The sequence below is a fragment of the Ammospiza caudacuta genome, chromosome 6, assembly GCF_027887145.1.
Source record: "Ammospiza caudacuta isolate bAmmCau1 chromosome 6, bAmmCau1.pri, whole genome shotgun sequence".
Lineage (NCBI taxonomy): Eukaryota > Metazoa > Chordata > Aves > Passeriformes > Passerellidae > Ammospiza > Ammospiza caudacuta.
In genome coordinates this window covers 22560673-22581526 of record NC_080598.1, presented here as the reverse complement: position 1 = coordinate 22581526, position 20854 = coordinate 22560673, and the positions used below count along the sequence as shown (strand labels likewise).

Sequence of the window (20854 nt, the reverse complement as noted above, 5' to 3'; positions counted from 1 at the left end):
CAGTACTGAAATACTGACAGTCAAGAAGACATGAAGGCCTCTGCTTCTTCTTCCACGCTGTCACTGGCTTCTGAGAGACCCCTAAGCTCCACATTTAAGCTCAGCATGTTGGAGTGAGATGTTGGCAAAATATACAGATTTGAGATGGTCTCTCCTCTCCATCTCCAGTGGCAGATGGAGAGGAGAGACCTCCAGAAGAAGAGATTACCCATGTTTTTAGAACACTATTTTGATGTTATAAATACTGTGTTATATGAGAATGGATTGCTGTGTCTTGACAATTTTATAGATTCCAGCCTCTCATCATTGTATGAATGAACCAGAGGGATAAAGATTTCAGTAAACTCTATGAAAAGAACACTCTTTCACCAGGTGAATATTCACAAATGGAATGGATTAACCTCGAGGTACAAATATGCGTAAGTATGGATTCAACTTTAGGATAAAGACAGTCTGGCAGCACCAAATAATGTAACTTATGTAATGAGCTGGATGCAATTGCACAGCCATGCTCCAGTAAGGAATGAAAAGCCCTCGAAGTGGTGGTGGCAAGTAAAGATCAAATGTTTTATATTGAGCTAAAACTGAAATCTGTTTCACCACCATCCAGACAGGGCACAGAGAAAATTAATCACTCTACAGTTTATGAGATTATTTTAGGAGATCAGTAATTACTCCTTCTACAAGTTCATGCAGTATCTTTCCAGGAGAGGCCATCTGAGAGACAGAAGTGATGCAGCATACATAACAGACATTATTACTAGTACCTGTGGTGGAAGACTCTCTTTCATGATTGCTCTCTCTGGAAGGAGTAACTCTATCCATTCCAGCAGGCTCTGTGGCATAATTCTCTCCCTCATTCCAGCCTGGAAACACCAGTGGCTCTCGTGCTGAGTCGTTCTGTTTGGCCCCATGGCTGGGGACCATAGCTGTTATGATGATGGTGAAGCAATTATGAACTCAGCATATAAAGATACATTTCTCACATTATTCTCCTCTTCAGTTCTTGTCTCTATGACAGGTCTTGCTCACATAACTACTACATTTAATGGCAAAGAGAAGTAAAGTAGATTTGCTTCTCATCCTGGTTTATATTTAGAAAAGCTGCCAACTGTCATCAGTAGGACCAAATCCTTCCTCAAAATGATCATATGCTTTTCAGAATCAAGTTGTGTTATTTTTCAAAAGTATTTATCTGAATCTTGCTGTCAAGTTTGTATTGTTGAATATTAAACCAAAATTCACTGATGCAGAATTTAAAACCTCAGACATAAACATACAAGGATATGACCCATCAGTAAGATTTTAATCACATAATTTGAGTGTGTTGACTATATCCAATTTCTTCTACTCAAAGTTTCACTGTTTCATTAGTTGCAGCATCTCCAGGAAAACACACGAAGAGGTGTGACAAAGGGTAATGCTAGGTCATGGTTCAGATCTGTGAATGGTGCACACAATGAATAAGACAGCATACAGCTGGAGAATATCTGATCTTGTAGTTATTTAGAAAAACCATCCATGTCAACCAAACTGTAGATTTTATTACACAATCAAAGCAAAAGAGTACCCAAATTGTGTAAAAAAGCATAAACCTTCTTAACCCCTTCAACCCAATAAGGGGGGCAAAAAAGCAGGAAATTTGCCACAGTGTGTTACAATTTTAATTGCATTTAGGCCATTATGTATTGGTGTAGTAATGTAGGATAACAGATTATCAGAGACCTGCATTTGATAATCCACAAAGGCAGATGATGACTGTGGTGCATTCACTGTTGGCAGTGCTTAGTACAGCACATCTGTCATTAATTTGTAAGTTTGGTACACTCACAGGAACAGAAATTAAAATATATCAATTTTCAATTACCACCTTTACAGTATGATTTTATCTTTTATGCTTCAATTTATTCAACCAATGAAAGAGAGAAGCCTCTCTCTTATTCTACATCGCTTTGTTTTCTTCCCTTCATATTGCTATAGCTCAAAAGTGGGACGAGTAAACATTTTTGATAATTTTTTTAAAATATAACTGTCATTAAAAAAAACTGGAAAAAAAATCCCAGGGCCAAGAATGACTTGCAGCAGGAGAGTGAACACAGTTGCCAGAGGAGTGAAAAATGCAGTGCACATTATTATTTTTCCACTTAAGCCTTCTCTGTTTCCTGCAGACAAAACCCTGGCAGACAGCTTGTTGAAAGCTTGTGACTGCATGACACACAACACAAAACGTAGGAGACAGTTACAAAATTGACCTACTAAAGGTCTTGACATACAAGACAAATAGAAGAGAAACATCAAGGAAAAGTCTGAAGAACAGACTAATTAAAAAAATAATAATATAATATCAAAATTGCTGGGGTTTATTCACAGAACCTGTGTTATGGCCTCAGAATGCAAAAATGTGAGTAAAACATCCTAAAACTAAATCTTTATAAAACCCTGAAAATTTACTAAAATGTGACCTGCAATATTACCTGTAGAAGTTTCCTCTCCAAAATAATTTTCACCTGCAGTAGTAAATTCATGTTGTTCAATATTGCCAGTGGTATTTGCAGGATTTTGTTCTTGACTGATCCCTCCAGAATGAAGGCTGTGTGATAGTGGATGTTTGGTTGGTCCTTGATGCTTTTCATTTTCACTTGTAACTAGTGCTGGTAAGATTGTGATTGAATCAATGATGATCAAAATACTCAACATATTATCCTTATCATCACAGTCTACATAACAAGGGTGTTTGGCTTTTGCATTTTGGCTTTTTCTTGTTGTTGCATTTCATGTGAAATGAAAGATGAAAGAAAACAGAAGTCTTCTGGAAACCCGATCACACAAAAGCATCACCAGGAGTAGCAGAAGATTTAAGTACACTAGAAAGGATCCCAATGACCAGTGGAAGATAAGACATATCCAAGAACCAGAAGAGCTCATAGAAACAACAGCTTAAATATTTCATATTTATTATTATAAACTTAACTGTTGAGTTTGTTTGTATTCTGTGTTTTTAAAGTAAAACCCTGATGAACCTTTTCTTTTGAGTTATCTCAATTGCATAATTACAAAGCTGGCCCTAAAGAAATTGTAATTTCTTCTGAGACTGGATGAATTAAATAAGCAAGTTCATATAAGTAGATAAGCATACTTATTTTGAACTCAATAATAATTAAAGCTCTCACCAATGAAACTAATTCATTGCTTGCTCTTTAACTTGCTGTTGTTTACACAGCAGAAGATGCAGTCAGCTGAAGTACCACCACCATAAGAGATGTTCTAACAAAGATTTGGAAAAGATACATCAATAAACCTAACATAAGCATAAGAAGTCAGCTGGAAATATATTTGCCTTAAGTATCAAACATTTCCATGAATGGTATATAAAAGTAAAGCTAAGGTCCTTAATCAAGAGCATGCAAAGAATGAGCTGGATGTGTCATACGTGTCATAAATTACCAGAGAGAGAAATGATGCTACTTCCCAAGAAGAAAAAAACTGGAGGAATATTTATCTTCACGTTCAGGCAATGAAATATTTGTAAAGACAGCGCTCATGCAAATGTAGTTCATTATTTTTAAATTAAATCAAACACAAATACATTGTCTTACAAAAAAAAAGAGGTAATATTAATCAATGTACGAATACAACTGATCTAACAATACTTCACCACTAAAAGAAAGTTATCACAAAAACCATTTCTGTGTGATTATAGAATCTGTTCTAATGCCAATTGCATAAACAACTGCTGTTCAAAACAATCTCAGAACCAGACAGACACAGAAAAATAGCTAGAGGATGCACTCTGTAGCTTTTGGGTACAGAACTGAACATTTTGGTATCTCGGTTGGCTACTGGCACTAACACTGGTAGCAAAATGTTCACCTCCAGTTCATCTGGCAGTAGTGTATTATCCTTTGCAGGACAATTTATGTATTGAAAACACTAGCTCCCTTTTTTGTCTTTTGTCTACAGATTTTACAATAGAAATTTTGAAGTAAAAAAAGGAATTTTTTTCTCACCAGAAGTTACAGACTGCTCAGTTTTATTGCACACTACTGGCAGTGCAAATTTTAAAATACCAGAGATGTGAGGAGAAGTGGCAAGAAATGAACTTTGTATATATAAGATAGACTTGAATCAACAGATTAATGTTACAGATGCCACCTTTGAGGTCTCTAGTACAAATAATGTAAAAGTATTACTGTGAACTGATGAACTGTAATTCCCACTAATGGTGTGGGAATTACAAACAACTGCACCACAAGTGTCATATTTCACTGAATTATATCAGAAATCTGAGTATTATCTGAAATGCTTTACCCCTGCTACCAGAGCTAGAATCCTGCTCCTCTTCATCTGTAAAGGTGGGGTTCCAATGGCCTTGTGTGGTGATTTCCAGAAGTGTTACATGTTGTGAGTCTACAGCTGTTGGGAGAATGGAGGATTCAATGCTGACTGTGCTCTAAATCTGCTGTCTGTGTGTGCCATAAAGGTGATGGAAAATGGAACTTCTTGCATAGCCTAGCTGTAGTCTCTTTACTCTTCTTATCAAATCCCTTCACAACAAACCAGTTGCTCTTTTCTTTGCATTTGAGAGATGCAAAGACTCCCAAGAAATATGGGAAAAACAAGCAGCAGAAGAAATATGTACAGTAGAAGAACTGCAAAACCATTAGAGCGGTTGTAGAAATTTAAACTCATGTTTTAAGAATAATGCTGGACTTAAGGAATATGGTAGGTATCTCAATACACATAAAACATGCATGCTAAGTATTCAAGAAGTACTCAAGAAGTACCATGTTAGAATACCCATGACTGAGCAAAAAAATGAGAGCACTTTGACAAGCACCAGGAAGCCAATATTAGTCAAGAAAGTTATAATACAATTAAAAAGAAATAAACAAGAACTTCTACAAGAGTCTGTGACCAGAGACTGAATAGACTTTCACCCATGGATCATGCAGACACCATGTCAAAGGTATGGAATGCAGTACACCGGTGGGACAAGTCACCAATGCAGATTCTCAAAGATAAATAAACACCAACACTACCCAAAGCATAGGAAGAAACATAAGAAGTCCCAAAGCAAGATGAATTCCTAATTAGCATTTTCTACTAAAAATGGAAACTACTGCTGAAAAAATGCAAATACTGCACTATCTTCAAAAAAATAAAAGGCTTATGAACAGTGACTGCTGATTAAATAAGAGCATAGACAACAGACACATTAAGATGTACTTAAATTAAATAAAACTACAGAAATAGAACAGGTTAATATCTTTGTACAAGTATGAGCATTAGACTATAGTATTTAACAGCAACATCTATGCTAAAAACCCCCAGGGCTGGGGCCATTCCCAGGTCAAAAAGCCAAGTAGCAGTTTGTGCACTTCAGTGACACATAGCATTTAGCTTTAATCTTCATATATGGTGGTTTTCTGGTTTTCAGACAAAAAATATTTCACCTATGGATGGATTGTGAATTAAAGAGTTCTCAGATGGTCACTGTGGGACTATTCATACAAGGAAAATAAAGCTATGTATTAAAATATCTCCATTGTAACACTGGATGATGCCTAGACATCTGAGGTCACAAAACAAATGAGATGATGTCAGAAGACTGAATGTGTGTAAAAGGTAGCAAATACAAGACTGTATTGTTGACAGTTCCTAATGAAAAAGGGACTTGGAGTTTGGCCTTTTCAGATTGTACCTCAGCATCCTCAATAGAGAGGAAGTCTGCTATTGAATAGATGTAGGTTATATATACCAAGAAATAGAACTACTTTAAAACTTAAAATAAACTAGTAGAAGGAAAAATAAAATTTTTTGTCTTCATAATCATGAGTAAATACAAACATTTGAATAAACACGTAACTGAGACACTCATTTTAAGTAATGTCTTTAAGTAGTATAAAAAACGGACATTATTTTATGCTAACGACCGGAGATAAATTTCCAGTCACAAAAGAGGTATATCTGAAGGGAACAGCTGATGAGAAGAACATCCAATTTTCAAAACATAAATGCATGACAAAGTAGTAGGAGAATCAGGTAAGACAAGAAAATCAAGAAAGAAACAATCCAAAGAGAACAGAAGCTCATTACTCGTACTTGGAGCAGTCTCATCCTTGGCCACACTCCTGCCCCAGCCTGGAAACATGGTGGGATACACAATCTCCTCAGAAGAGTCTTCATCATCTGAATCACTGCCACTGGAGGTCACACCTGCTGTGATGATGTTAAATCTGCCATGAAGCCCGAACCCACAAGGCCTTCTGCTGGTGGCACTTCAGCTTTCCTGCCTCCTCTACTCACAGCCTTACAATCACAGAGGAGAATTTACAGCCCTGTGCTTCCCAGGGGCCACAGCTGCTCCTCGCCTTGCCACTCACAGGGGGTTCTCCCCTCTGCCATGGCCCTGCTCAAGCTGCTCCTCTAGAGCTCTTACATACATTTTGGGAACCTTCCATGTTCACACTCATAGCAGGTAGAGCAGAGCATACTGGCTTGAAATCCTTTCCTTCCTCTCCCCTACAAGTCCTTCTCATTGGAACACTCTGCTCCTAAACTGCTTCCAAACAGGAAGAAAGACAGACCCAGGTACATGCTGTACATAATGGCATGGTCCCATACTCATCCCTTTCAAACAGGCAGAATGCCTCCATGGCACATGGACAGTGTGCACAAGTGCTCCATTGCTCCACGTCCACACTCTGTGACAGAGAGCCCAGGACTTTGCTTTTCCCTGCTTCAAGCACTGTGCAAGGAACAGCAGAGAGAAATGTCACCATTCATCCCTCCTTCCACCTAGAGTTTGTGCACCTTGCTGCCCTGCTCCCTGGTAATTCAGCCCCTAATCCAAGCAGCCTCTGAGCATGGCATTCTTTACCCCTGGTTGCTGGCGTGGGTTCTTGCGTCTTCTCTCCAGGATTCGACCACCACCAGTTGTCTGGGAACGGATTCCACCAGGCTTGGGTGGTGGTTTTCTCCAGGCTGTCATGATGAGGCCCTGGAGCTGTTAGGACATGGCTCATTTAACCAAGATCTGGTGGTTATTTCTTGAGAAGCAAGTTTTCCTCCAGTACAGTCCCATCCACCAGCAGCAGCACCTTGAGCACACTCATGCCCACAGATGGATGTGAGAGCAGGGCGAATGTATGAACCCACGGTGTCATTACATTCCTCCAATGCCCAGCCAGATGCAAGCACTTTGGGCAGTCCCAGGAAAGAACATGCTCCCTTGAGAGCAGCCACCAAAAAGCCCCATGGGGCTTTTCACCCCTCCATGTTCCTTAAGGTTAGTGAATTCTTCACAGGCTCTGACAGCACGAGAGAGCAGATAGTCCTTGAAATAGAGCCCAGAATGAGGAACATCCCCCACGATGACAAAAAATCACATACAAAAGATGGAAGAAGTATCCATGATAGGCAAAAGGGATACCCAGAGATAAGCTCACCCAGAGAAGCAAAATGGTCTTCTACTGACAAGCCCATGAAGCCAATCCTGCCAAGGATCTGAGCACAGAACCGAGGCCATTCCTCTCAAAAGACACATGCATTACCCTTGACCAGATGCTGACAGCTAAATGCACACCAGAAACACCTTTCAGAGTAGGCACCAGTACAGCATGGAGAGATAGGAGCAGCTTTACTTGTATCCTGTTACCAATGCACAGCCTATTCTCACAACACAGTATATCAAATAGCAGGATACCTAGATTTATGCCTTGAATTTACAGATGGATAGAGTTTTCTGCTTAAAAAACTGACAGGAATCTACAGTCTTTTCATCCACCATGCTACGGAAGCCAACTAATTGTTGGCGGACTAAGAGAAATAATTGTGTCACTTGTAGGAGGCTGGAAATTCCCTCCAAATGAAATCAATCCTTGACTCCCAAGAAGTCACAAGGAAAATCCACAAGTCAAATGAGAAGGAAGACAACAGTTCAAGAATCAATAGAAGGTGGTGGTTTTAGCTATGTGGAGCCCAAACATTCTAAATTTGGCTTTTTTGTGACATGGGAGATGCCTCTGAAAAAAAGCTGATGAGTTCATTCAATTTTCAAACAATATATGTGTAGCTAAGGAGATGGAGCACCAGATGGGTAAGGAGAAAGAACAAACCATTGAAAGAGAACAGAAGTTCCTTACTCGTACTTGGAGCAGTCTCGTACTTGGTCACACTCCTGCCCCAGCCTGGAAACATGGTGGGATACACAATCTCCTCAGAAGAGTCTTCATCATCTGAATCACTGCCACTGGAGGTCACACCTGCTGTGATGATGTTAAATCTGCCATGAAGCCCGAACCCACAAGGCCTTCTGCTGGTGGCACTTCAGCTTTCCTGCCTCCTCTACTCACAGCCTTACAATCACAGAGGAGAATTTACAGCCCTGTGCTTCCCAGGGGCCACAGCTGCTCCTCGCCTTGCCACTCACAGGGGGTTCTCCCCTCTGCCATGGCCCTGCTCAAGCTGCTCCTCTAGAGCTCTTACATACATTTTGGGAACCTTCCATGTTCACACTCATAGCAGGTAGAGCAGAGCATACTGGCTTGAAATCCTTTCCTTCCTCTCCCCTACAAGTCCTTCTCATTGGAACACTTTGCTCCTAAACTGCTTCCAAACAGGAAGAAAGACAGACCCAGGTACATGCTGTACATAATGGCATGGTCCCATACTCATCCCTTTCAAACAGGCAGAATGCCTCCATGGCACATGGACAGTGTGCACAAGTGCTCCATTGCTCCACGTCCACACTCTGTGACAGGGAGCCCAGGACTTTGCTTTTCCCTGCTTCAAGCACTGTGCAAGGAACAGCAGAGAGAAATGTCACCATTCATCCCTCCTTCCACCTAGAGTTTGTGCACCTTGCTGCCCTGCTCCCTGGTAATTCAGCCCCTAATCCAAGCAGCCTCTGAGCATGGCATTCTTTACCCCTGGTTGCTGGCGTGGGTTCTTGCGTCTTCTCTCCAGGATTCGACCACCACCAGTTGTCTGGGAACGGATTCCACCAGGCTTGGGTGGTGGTTTTCTCCAGGCTGTCATGATGAGGCCCTGGAGCTGTTAGGACATGGCTCATTTAACCAAGATCTGGTGGTTATTTCTTGAGAAGCAAGTTTTCCTCCAGTACAGTCCAGTCCACCAGCAGCAGCACCTTGAGCACACTCATGCCCACAGATGGATGTGAGAGCAGGGCGAATGTATGAACCCACGGTGTCATTACATTCCTCCAATGCCCAGCCAGATGCAAGCACTTTGGGCAGTCCCAGGAAAGAACATGCTCCCTTGAGAGCAGCCACCAAAAAGCCCCATGGGGCTTTTCACCCCTTCACATTTCATAAGATTAATGAATTCCTCAAAAGCTCTGACAGCATGAGAGAGCAGATAGTCCTTGAAATAGAGCCCAGAATGAGGAACATCCCCCACGATGACAAAAAATCACATACAAAAGATGGAAGAAGTATCCATGATAGGCAAAAGGGATACCCAGAGATAAGCTCACCCAGAGAAGCAAAATGGTCTTCTACTGACAAGCCCATGAAGCCAATCCTGCCAAGGATCTGAGCACAGAACCGAGGCCATTCCTCTCAAAAGACACATGCATTACCCTTGACCAGATGCTGACAGCTAAATGCACACCAGAAACACCTTTCAGAGTAGGCACCAGTACAGCATGGAGAGATAGGAGCAGCTTTACTTGTATCCTGTTACCAATGCACAGCCTATTCTCACAACACAGTATATCAAATAGCAGGATACCTAGATTTATGCCTTGAATTTACAGATGGATAGAGTTTTCTGCTTAAAAAACTGACAGGAATCTACAGTCTTTTAATGCATCATGCTAGGCAAGCCAACTAATTGTTGGCAGGCTATGAAAGATAATTTTGAGACATCTAGGAGGTTGGAACTTCCCTCTAAATTAAATCAGTCCTTGACTCCCAAGAAGTCACAAGGAAAATCCACAAGTCAAATGAGAATGAAGACAACAGTTCAAGAATCAATAGAGGGTAGTGCTTTTAGCTATATAGAGCCCAAATGTTCTAAATAGAGTTTTTTGTGACATGGTTGATGGATTTTAAAAAGATCTGATGAGATCATCCAATTTTCAAACAATACATATGTGGCTAAGAAGGAGGAGCACCAGGCAGAACAGGAGAAAGAACAAACCAATGAAAGAGAACAGAAGTTCCTTACTCGTACTTGGAGCAGTCTCATCCTTGGCCACACTCCTGCCCCAGCCTGGAAACATGGTGGGATACACAATCTCCTCAGAAGAGTCTTCATCATCTGAATCACTGCCACTGGAGGTCACACCTGCTGTGATGATGTTAAATCTGCCATGAAGCCCGAACCCACAAGGCCTTCTGCTGGTGGCACTTCAGCTTTCCTGCCTCCTCTACTCACAGCCTTACAATCACAGAGGAGAATTTACAGCCCTGTGCTTCCCAGGGGCCACAGCTGCTCCTCGCCTTGCCACTCACAGGGGGTTCTCCCCTCTGCCATGGCCCTGCTCAAGCTGCTCCTCTAGAGCTCTTACATACATTTTGGGAACCTTCCATGTTCACACTCATAGCAGGTAGAGCAGAGCATACTGGCTTGAAATCCTTTCCTTCCTCTCCCCTACAAGTCCTTCTCATTGGAACACTTTGTTCCTAAACTGCTTCCAAACAGGAAGAAAGACAGACCCAGGTACATGCTGTACATAATGGCATGGTCCCATACTCATCCCTTTCAAACAGGCAGAATGCCTCCATGGCACATGGACAGTGTGCACAAGTGCTCCATTGCTCCACATCCACACTCTGTGACAGGGAGCCCAGGACTTTGCTTTTCCCTACTTCTAGCACCGCGCAAGGAACAGCAGAGAGAAACGTCACCCATTCATCCCTCCTTCCACCTAGAGTTTGTGCACCTTGCTGCCCTGCTCCCTGGTAATTCAGCCCCTAATCCAAGCAGCCTCTGAGCATGGCATTCTTTACCCCTGGTTGCTGGCGTGGGTTCTTGCGTCTTCTCTCCAGGATTCGACCACCACCAGTTGTCTGGGAACGGATTCCACCAGGCTTGGGTGGTGGTTTTCTCCAGGCTGTCATGATGAGGCCCTGGAGCTGTTAGGACATGGCTCATTTAACCAAGATCTGGTGGTTATTTCTTGAGAAGCAAGTTTTCCTCCAGTACAGTCCCATCCACCAGCAGCAGCACCTTGAGCACGCTCATGCCCACAGATGGATGTGAGAGCAGGGCGAATGTATGAACCCACGGTGTCATTACATTCCTCCAATGCCCAGCCAGATGCAAGCACTTTGGGCAGTCCCAGGAAAGAACATGCTCCCTTGAGAGCAGCCACCAAAAAGCCCCATGGGGCTTTTCACCCCTTCACATTTCATAAGATTAATGAATTCCTCAAAAGCTCTGACAGCATGAGAGAGCAGATAGTCCTTGAAATAGAGCCCAGAATGAGGAACATCCCCCACGATGACAAAAAATCACATACAAAAGATGGAAGAAGTATCCATGATAGGCAAAAGGGATACCCAGAGATAAGCTCACCCAGAGAAGCAAAATGGTCTTCTACTGACAAGCCCATGAAGCCAATCCTGCCAAGGATCTGAGCACAGAACCGAGGCCATTCCTCTCAAAAGACACATGCATTACCCTTGACCAGATGCTGACAGCTAAATGCACACCAGAAACACCTTTCAGAGTAGGCACCAGTACAGCATGGAGAGATAGGAGCAGCTTTACTTGTATCCTGTTACCAATGCACAGCCTATTCTCACAACACAGTATATCAAATAGCAGGATACCTAGATTTATGCCTTGAATTTACAGATGGATAGAGTTTTCTGCTTAAAAAACTGACAGGAATCTACAGTCTTTTAATGCATCATGCTAGGCAAGCCAACTAATTGTTGGCAGGCTATGAAAGATAATTTTGAGACATCTAGGAGGTTGGAACTTCCCTCTAAATTAAATCAGTCCTTGACTCCCAAGAAGTCACAAGGAAAATCCACAAGTCAAATGAGAATGAAGACAACAGTTCAAGAATCAATAGAGGGTAGTGCTTTTAGCTATATAGAGCCCAAATGTTCTAAATAGAGTTTTTTGTGACATGGTTGATGGATTTTAAAAAGATCTGATGAGATCATCCAATTTTCAAACAATACATATGTGGCTAAGAAGGAGGAGCACCAGGCAGAACAGGAGAAAGAACAAACCAATGAAAGAGAACAGAAGTTCCTTACTCGTACTTGGAGCAGTCTCATCCTTGGCCACACTCCTGCCCCAGCCTGGAAACATGGTGGGATACACAATCTCCTCAGAAGAGTCTTCATCATCTGAATCACTGCCACTGGAGGTCACACCTGCTGTGATGATGTTAAATCTGCCATGAAGCCCGAACCCACAAGGCCTTCTGCTGGTGGCACTTCAGCTTTCCTGCCTCCTCTACTCACAGCCTTACAATCACAGAGGAGAATTTACAGCCCTGTGCTTCCCAGGGGCCACAGCTGCTCCTCGCCTTGCCACTCACAGGGGGTTCTCCCCTCTGCCATGGCCCTGCTCAAGCTGCTCCTCTAGAGCTCTTACATACATTTTGGGAACCTTCCATGTTCACAGTCATAGCAGGTAGAGCAGAGCATACTGGCTTGAAATCCTTTCCTTCCTCTCCCCTACAAGTCCTTCTCATTGGAACACTTTGTTCCTAAACTGCTTCCAAACAGGAAGAAAGACAGACCCAGGTACATGCTGTACATAATGGCATGGTCCCATACTCATCCCTTTCAAACAGGCAGAATGCCTCCATGGCACATGGACAGTGTGCACAAGTGCTCCATTGCTCCACATCCACACTCTGTGACAGGGAGCCCAGGACTTTGCTTTTCCCTACTTCTAGCACCGCGCAAGGAACAGCAGAGAGAAACGTCACCCATTCATCCCTCCTTCCACCTAGAGTTTGTGCACCTTGCTGCCCTGCTCCCTGGTAATTCAGCCCCTAATCCAAGCAGCCTCTGAGCATGGCATTCTTTACCCCTGGTTGCTGGCGTGGGTTCTTGCGTCTTCTCTCCAGGATTCGACCACCACCAGTTGTCTGGGAACGGATTCCACCAGGCTTGGGTGGTGGTTTTCTCCAGGCTGTCATGATGAGGCCCTGGAGCTGTTAGGACATGGCTCATTTAACCAAGATCTGGTGGTTATTTCTTGAGAAGCAAGTTTTCCTCCAGTACAGTCCAGTCCACCAGCAGCAGCACCTTGAGCACACTCATGCCCACAGATGGATGTGAGAGCAGGGCGAATGTATGAACCCACGGTGTCATTACATTCCTCCAATGCCCAGCCAGATGCAAGCACTTTGGGCAGTCCCAGGAAAGAACATGCTCCCTTGAGAGCAGCCACCAAAAAGCCCCATGGGGCTTTTCACCCCTTCACATTTCATAAGATTAATGAATTCCTCAAAAGCTCTGACAGCATGAGAGAGCAGATAGTCCTTGAAATAGAGCCCAGAATGAGGAACATCCCCCACGATGACAAAAAATCACATACAAAAGATGGAAGAAGTATCCATGATAGGCAAAAGGGATACCCAGAGATAAGCTCACCCAGAGAAGCAAAATGGTCTTCTACTGACAAGCCCATGAAGCCAATCCTGCCAAGGATCTGAGCACAGAACCGAGGCCATTCCTCTCAAAAGACACATGCATTACCCTTGACCAGATGCTGACAGCTAAATGCACACCAGAAACACCTTTCAGAGTAGGCACCAGTACAGCATGGAGAGATAGGAGCAGCTTTACTTGTATCCTGTTACCAATGCACAGCCTATTCTCACAACACAGTATATCAAATAGCAGGATACCTAGATTTATGCCTTGAATTTACAGATGGATAGAGTTTTCTGCTTAAAAAACTGACAGGAATCTACAGTCTTTTAATGCATCATGCTAGGCAAGCCAACTAATTGTTGGCAGGCTATGAAAGATAATTTTGAGACATCTAGGAGGTTGGAACTTCCCTCTAAATTAAATCAGTCCTTGACTCCCAAGAAGTCACAAGGAAAATCCACAAGTCAAATGAGAATGAAGACAACAGTTCAAGAATCAATAGAGGGTAGTGCTTTTAGCTATATAGAGCCCAAATGTTCTAAATAGAGTTTTTTGTGACATGGTTGATGGATTTTAAAAAGATCTGATGAGATCATCCAATTTTCAAACAATACATATGTGGCTAAGAAGGAGGAGCACCAGGCAGAACAGGAGAAAGAACAAACCAATGAAAGAGAACAGAAGTTCCTTACTTGTACTTGGAGCAGTCTCATCCTTGGCCACACTCCTGCCCCAGCCTGGAAACATGGTGGGATACACAATCTCCTCAGAAGAGTCTTCATCATCTGAATCACTGCCACTGGAGGTCACACCTGCTGTGATGATGTTAAATCTGCCATGAAGCCCGAACCCACAAGGCCTTCTGCTGGTGGCACTTCAGCTTTCCTGCCTCCTCTACTCACAGCCTTACAATCACAGAGGAGAATTTACAGCCCTGTGCTTCCCAGGGGCCACAGCTGCTCCTCGCCTTGCCACTCACAGGGGGTTCTCCCCTCTGCCATGGCCCTGCTCAAGCTGCTCCTCTAGAGCTCTTACATACATTTTGGGAACCTTCCATGTTCACACTCATAGCAGGTAGAGCAGAGCATACTGGCTTGAAATCCTTTCCTTCCTCTCCCCTACAAGTCCTTCTCATTGGAACACTTTGCTCCTAAACTGCTTCCAAACAGGAAGAAAGACAGACCCAGGTACATGCTGTACATAATGGCATGGTCCCATACTCATCCCTTTCAAACAGGCAGAATGCCTCCATGGCACATGGACAGTGTGCACAAGTGCTCCATTGCTCCACGTCCACACTCTGTGACAGAGAGCCCAGGACTTTGCTTTTCCCTGCTTCAAGCACTGTGCAAGGAACAGCAGAGAGAAATGTCACCATTCATCCCTCCTTCCACCTAGAGTTTGTGCACCTTGCTGCCCTGCTCCCTGGTAATTCAGCCCCTAATCCAAGCAGCCTCTGAGCATGGCATTCTTTACCCCTGGTTGCTGGCGTGGGTTCTTGCGTCTTCTCTCCAGGATTCGACCACCACCAGTTGTCTGGGAACGGATTCCACCAAGCTTGGGTGGTGGTTTTCTCCAGGCTGTCATGATGAGGCCCTGGAGCTGTTAGGACATGGCTCATTTAACCAAGATCTGGTGGTTATTTCTTGAGAAGCAAGTTTTCCTCCAGCACAGTCCCATCCACCAGCAGCAGCACCTTGAGCACGCTCATGCCCACAGATGGATGTGAGAGCAGGGCGAATGTATGAACCCACGGTGTCATTACATTCCTCCAATGCCCAGCCAGATGCAAGCACTTTGGGCAGTCCCAGGAAAGAACATGCTCCCTTGAGAGCAGCCACCAAAAAGCCCCATGGGGCTTTTCACCCCTCCATGTTCCTTAAGGTTAGTGAATTCTTCACAGGCTCTGACAGCACGAGAGAGCAGATAGTCCTTGAAATAGAGCCCAGAATGAGGAACATCCACCAAGATGACAAAAAATCACATACAAAAGTTGGAAGAAGTATCTACAAAGCCAATGCTGCCAAGAACCTGAGTTCAGAACTGAGGATATTCAAAAAGCTCATGCATTCCCCTTGTCCTGATGCTGGCAGCTAATTTTACACCAGAACCCCTTTCCAGGCAGGCATTAGAACATCACGGGGAGAGAGGCGCAGCTTTACTCCTATCACATTAGAAATCCACAACATTTCCTCAGAACACAGCATATCAAGTATTCAGTTCTACAGGTTTGTGATAGATATTTCTGAATGAAAAAATGTTTCTCCTTTGAATAATTACAGGAATCTACAGCCTTTTCTTCCACTGTGCATCCACCTAGGTATTTCTATGCAAATAGGTATAAATGTGTCTATCATATATGGATGAAAAAAAATCAGTCAGAGTTATTGTTCATGTAGGTAGCTCATTAATCAGTAAGAGTTCTACATCTGATCATGGCACACCTAGAGGTGAATTATAATTTGTTAATAACAAAGAGTAAAACGTGTCTGGGCAAGGAGAGAAAGTCAATGGTAAAGTGCTGATGTTGTATTAATCTGGCCCATTAACTTGATGGAGCACAGCACAAGTGATGTCCAAATCCAGAGAAAGAATGAATGTGTATCATCTGAAGAACAAGAAGCTTTGCAAATTGCTCATTTCAAACCATAGCACAGAATTCTTTAGATTAAGCTATATATCTTTTAAAAAAACTTTAACTTTACAAATTAATTTAGTACAGTGGAGAGCCACCAATTTTGTTTCTCACTTTGGCATACTACAGAGTTAGATACATAGATTTCCAGCCATCTATCTGAAAATATATGACAAATAATTTTCTTTACTGATTTCTTAATTTTCTGCTTCCCTGTCTGTGGGTTTTTTCTCTGGGAAATTAAATTGTGACCAGGATATTCCACTGAGCCTGCACTGCTATACAAACTAAGTAACAGATATTGGGTCATGGCTTTATTCCTTCTTTTTAGGACTGCTCTCCATGTCATTTTTTCCTGTGCTACTGAATATTTGATAACTTCTTAGAGAGATGCACAGTTTATACTTTACGTCTTTCTAAAAGGAGTGCTAGGTTACTGATTCATTTATAATGCAGTAAAATTAAACTAAATGAGTTAAACACTTCTGTGTTAAAGTGATCTTGCTGGGTAACACCCAAAGCTATCAGAAAAGCCCAGGAGCATTACTTTCATAATTTTTTTTTTCCTCCAGAGAACCAGTTTATCATTCCTACCCCTATAAACAAACATGCCAATGCTATCACTTCTGTGATACACATTTATCATTATTGACGCATTTTATCACATTGCTCTATACCTTCTTTGATCTTTTCAGATGTTAAATATCTCCAGTTTTCCCTCTGTAAAACAATCTTGCCCATGAGAGAGAGCTGCTAGCAAGAGGAAGGGACATACATATCTAGGAACAATACATTTGGTAATCAAGTATTAAAATGAAAACAGAAAGCTTTCCTGTACAGAAACAATGCACAGGTTTTTTCAGTGGGTACAGAAACACCAGCACAAGGAAAGATTAAGTCACATGTGCACACAAAGCAAACATATAGGAAGGAAAAGTCACCACCAGAGCCAACCAAACTCCCCACTATTACAGGTGCGATTTTCTGAAACCTCTGCCCCTTACAGGCAACATTTTGTAACAAAAGCTTTCACTGGAAACAAGCACCAGAAAATTCTCTACTTTTTTTCAAGGTTGGGGGTAAAATCAACCTAATATTTCTTTTTCTATCTGCATACTTATAAGGCATTACTAATCTTCACATCTTCTGAGAAAATATGTTTGGGTTTAATAATTTATGTCTTTAAGCAAAGCTTTTGCTAACTGAAATTCATACAGTCATTCTTCCTCTAAATAAAGTGATGAGGGCACTATTTCTCAAAGTCACTTAGACCATTTGACCAACTATCAGCAACCAACAGGCAATCAAGGAACATGGATTCCCCCGATGGAGAAAAAAAAGAGCCAGTGGGAAGGAACTTTCCCTTCTATCAGTTTGATCTTTACTACAACAAGCCTCTGTAGATTTCCTCTGTATAATTAAAATGTTCTCCCTTTAGGTTCACTATATTTTCTGAGGCAAAGATCTTTATCACTCTAACCATAAGAACTAGTGTGAACATATGTATGTTATTTCCACTTTAAAATGTGGAAGAGGACTTCAAAAGCTTTTTATTTATTGTAGCTGCTGCACACTACATATTTGATAAAAACATCGTAAGCAGTTTTTCCAACTCAGTAAAGCTATGTAAGGACAAAGAACAGAAGATGGCTACTGTTCTTTTGGGTCCTCAAAGATTGTGGAGTAACCACAGACCCCAGGTTTTTCTTAGGAATGTTGTCAACAGCAAGGGTGAAATTAGTTTTTGCAGTGCACAAATGGCTTGGTAGTTGCAACTACCATGTAAAGCACTGCCTTGGTTAGCAAGGCCATGGTTTTTGACATGGAACATACATACATTCACAACTACAAATATATTAGAATAACATCACGAATCTACAAAAATATCCTTTTTTACCTCAGAAATAAATTGACTTCAAGCAATAATAGGTTGTACTAATTTGTGATTCCTCATAAAGTGATAAACCAGCTGTCAGAAACCCAAAACTGCAGCCTTTCCGAGCTCAGGTAGAAGCATTGCAGCAAACATACTGTAAATGATTTTGCTCCCCTTGTCTCAGAGAGTGAAGGTCATTACCCACTTAACCAGTCTAGAAAGCAGTCTATTTCAATGTCTTTCCAATTTCTGAGGTGTTGTATACTTCACCACTTACCAGAATGCCCTTCTGGAAGAAGAAAGCAATTTTAATGTGATCTCTGTGTAATGTTGTTATTATGAAATATAAATCTTACTAGTACTTGCAGGATACTGCCCATCATCTTCGTCATGGAAATCACCAGCCGTTGTCCCAAAAAAGGTATCAGGTGATACAGATGGAAATTCATCACCTGTATGGTGATGGATAAATCATTACTATTTCATAAGCTCAGTTACAATACAGTACTCACAAGTACTTCAACTATTCCACCCTGCAAGCTCCATTCCTTCATGTACTGGTCCAAGAGAGAAGAAAGATGCAGACCCCACACAAGCTTATCTCACTAACACAGTAAGGATATCACCCAAACAGATCGTTTGAAGAGGAGAATGTATTACAGTGACAATGAACATTCTGGCAATGATCTGTTTATGTGCTACAAGATCTCATTGTAGCTGTATGACATGAGGACAGGGACTCTAGAGCAATGAGTGAGGTTATTCATATTCCCCTCTGCTGAGACATATTCCGAGGTTTAGTCCAAAAATCTAGACTATGCATGCAAGCAGAGATGGTAACAGTTGTAACCGCAACCAACAGAAATACACTGCACACACCTTGGGGAATGTGGGGAATGTTTCTGATCCTAGTTCCTTAGCTAGACAGTCTTAGGATTTACCTTTAATGGTCCTAGCTACATGTCAAAACAAGCATAACATGCCGTGAGTACACCACCAATGAAAAGTAATTTTATAATCCTAATGTTCTTGCTTTTTTTTTTTTTAATTAATTTCAGTATGTATTGAGGATAGCAATGCAAAATACTGGTATCCTTCACTGGTAATTTATTAGTGATTTGATAAAAAGCCTGTAGTCACACAGTAAGCTTTACTGTTCTTAGAGGATGACTTATATCTGTATCCCTAACGTTCAATGGGAGCGAGTCTTTCAGACCTCTGATAATTTCAGTCACACAAGCAACATCAAAGATTAAATAAAGTAAGTAGAAAAGAATATGGCATTTGTATTTGACAGGGCCCCATGAAATTAGTCTCAACCTATTGTCCTTACCATAGATTCCAGGAAATTCTTTTTCACCTCCTCCAGAAGAATGACCTGGGAGCTGTGAGACTGGAGTAGGACTTCCATAATACGAGGGGCTGGACCTGCTGATGGAGGCATCCATGGCAGTTGTCTCATGAGTTGATCCACTACCTGCATTTTCATCATCCACCCCTGAGGTGGAGGACTCTCCAGCGGTGTGACGTGTGCCGTCCGCGTTGAAGCTGGAGCCGTCCGCGTTGTCAATGACTGCGGAAATGGAATTAAACGGAATTCGTGTCAAGGAGGCACACAGCCATAATAAAGAATAGTGCCTATGGATTAATACCAGTTCACCTGGTTTTGGCCTCCTATCTAACCTGGATAATACATCACTAAAATATGTCTAATGCATATATGCTAATTTATATGTTTTTTGCATTTGTAGGCCTGAATTGCATCACTTATTTTTATCAAACAGCTTGATTTTAACATAACGTCTTGCCATGTGTAAAGTCAATCAGATCTTAGAGTTGGAAGAAATAATTTATTATGAGCCTTTTTTCAGCTTCCAGCAGCTTTTCTAACAAACAGCTCAAATCAGATGTATGAAGGATGCAGTCTTAAGCAAATTCCTTTATCTCAAAGGGATGTTAGCAGCTCTGAGGTACCAAAAAATGTCAAATACCTATACAAAAAATGTTTAGTGTCCTGAAATAAGCCAAACTCCATAGGCTTTAGGGGAAGACAAGTGACTAGTTGCTTTAATTTCTACTGAACATCTCTTAACTTCTTTTTCTTACGTTCGGCTTGGCTTTTTTAATATTAGTGATTGTTTATGTAAAAATAAGATAACCAGCTACTAAAAACTGAGCAAGTGCATGTCTTTCTAATCAGTACAGTACCTATTTCATCCTGGTTGCTGAGTAAGGAAGTATCTATTTTTACAACTGGCTCACATGTTTTTTCCTCTGTTTCTGTGAAAGAAGGAAAATAGAAAGTATTAATTTAAAAAAATGGATTAAAAAATCACATGTATACCTAAATCAATTGTACATAATGACAAAGCATCAGCTTCAGATGAGGAGGACTGGAAGCAAATTTCCAAACAAATGTTATTCACTGATGTGCCACCTTCCCAGGTGGGGCACTTTGAGATTGTTCCGTCAGCTAACAATGAGATTCCCCATTTCCATAACCATTCCAGAAAATGTCTGCAATCAGTGCCAGTTAAAACAGCCTTATGACACAGTTTCAATGCAGTCAGACCCACTGCCATTGTGGCAGTGGCAACTCTAATGTTTTTATCTGGCAAGACCCCGTCCCTCCCTGGAGGGCTCAGCAGAGGCAGCGCGTGCCCCGCTCTGGTGAGCACTGCCGGCCCCTGTGGGCTGAAGTGCCCCACCTGGGGATGGTGTATGAGCTACCTGCTCATACTGCTGATT

The 20854-nt window shown here is 42.0% G+C and overlaps 1 protein-coding gene across 1 annotated transcript in view; it reads right to left on the bottom strand.

Moving 5' to 3' along the window:
• CD44 (CD44 molecule (Indian blood group)) overlaps positions 1-20854 on the bottom strand; it is a 56594-nt gene that overhangs the window by 13174 nt on the left and 22566 nt on the right. Inside the window, exons 4-15 of the mRNA XM_058806528.1 lie at positions 20315-20386; positions 19440-19679; positions 18463-18558; positions 15072-15197; positions 14288-14410; positions 12360-12362; positions 10977-11102; positions 10192-10311; positions 8929-9054; positions 4309-4413; positions 2475-2651; positions 768-929 (exon numbers count right to left, since the gene is read on the bottom strand). Of these exons, the coding sequence (XP_058662511.1) occupies positions 768-929; positions 2475-2651; positions 4309-4413; positions 8929-9054; positions 10192-10311; positions 10977-11102; positions 12360-12362; positions 14288-14410; positions 15072-15197; positions 18463-18558; positions 19440-19679; positions 20315-20386 (1476 nt within the window). The remainder of the gene's footprint in view (positions 1-767; positions 930-2474; positions 2652-4308; positions 4414-8928; positions 9055-10191; positions 10312-10976; positions 11103-12359; positions 12363-14287; positions 14411-15071; positions 15198-18462; positions 18559-19439; positions 19680-20314; positions 20387-20854) is intronic.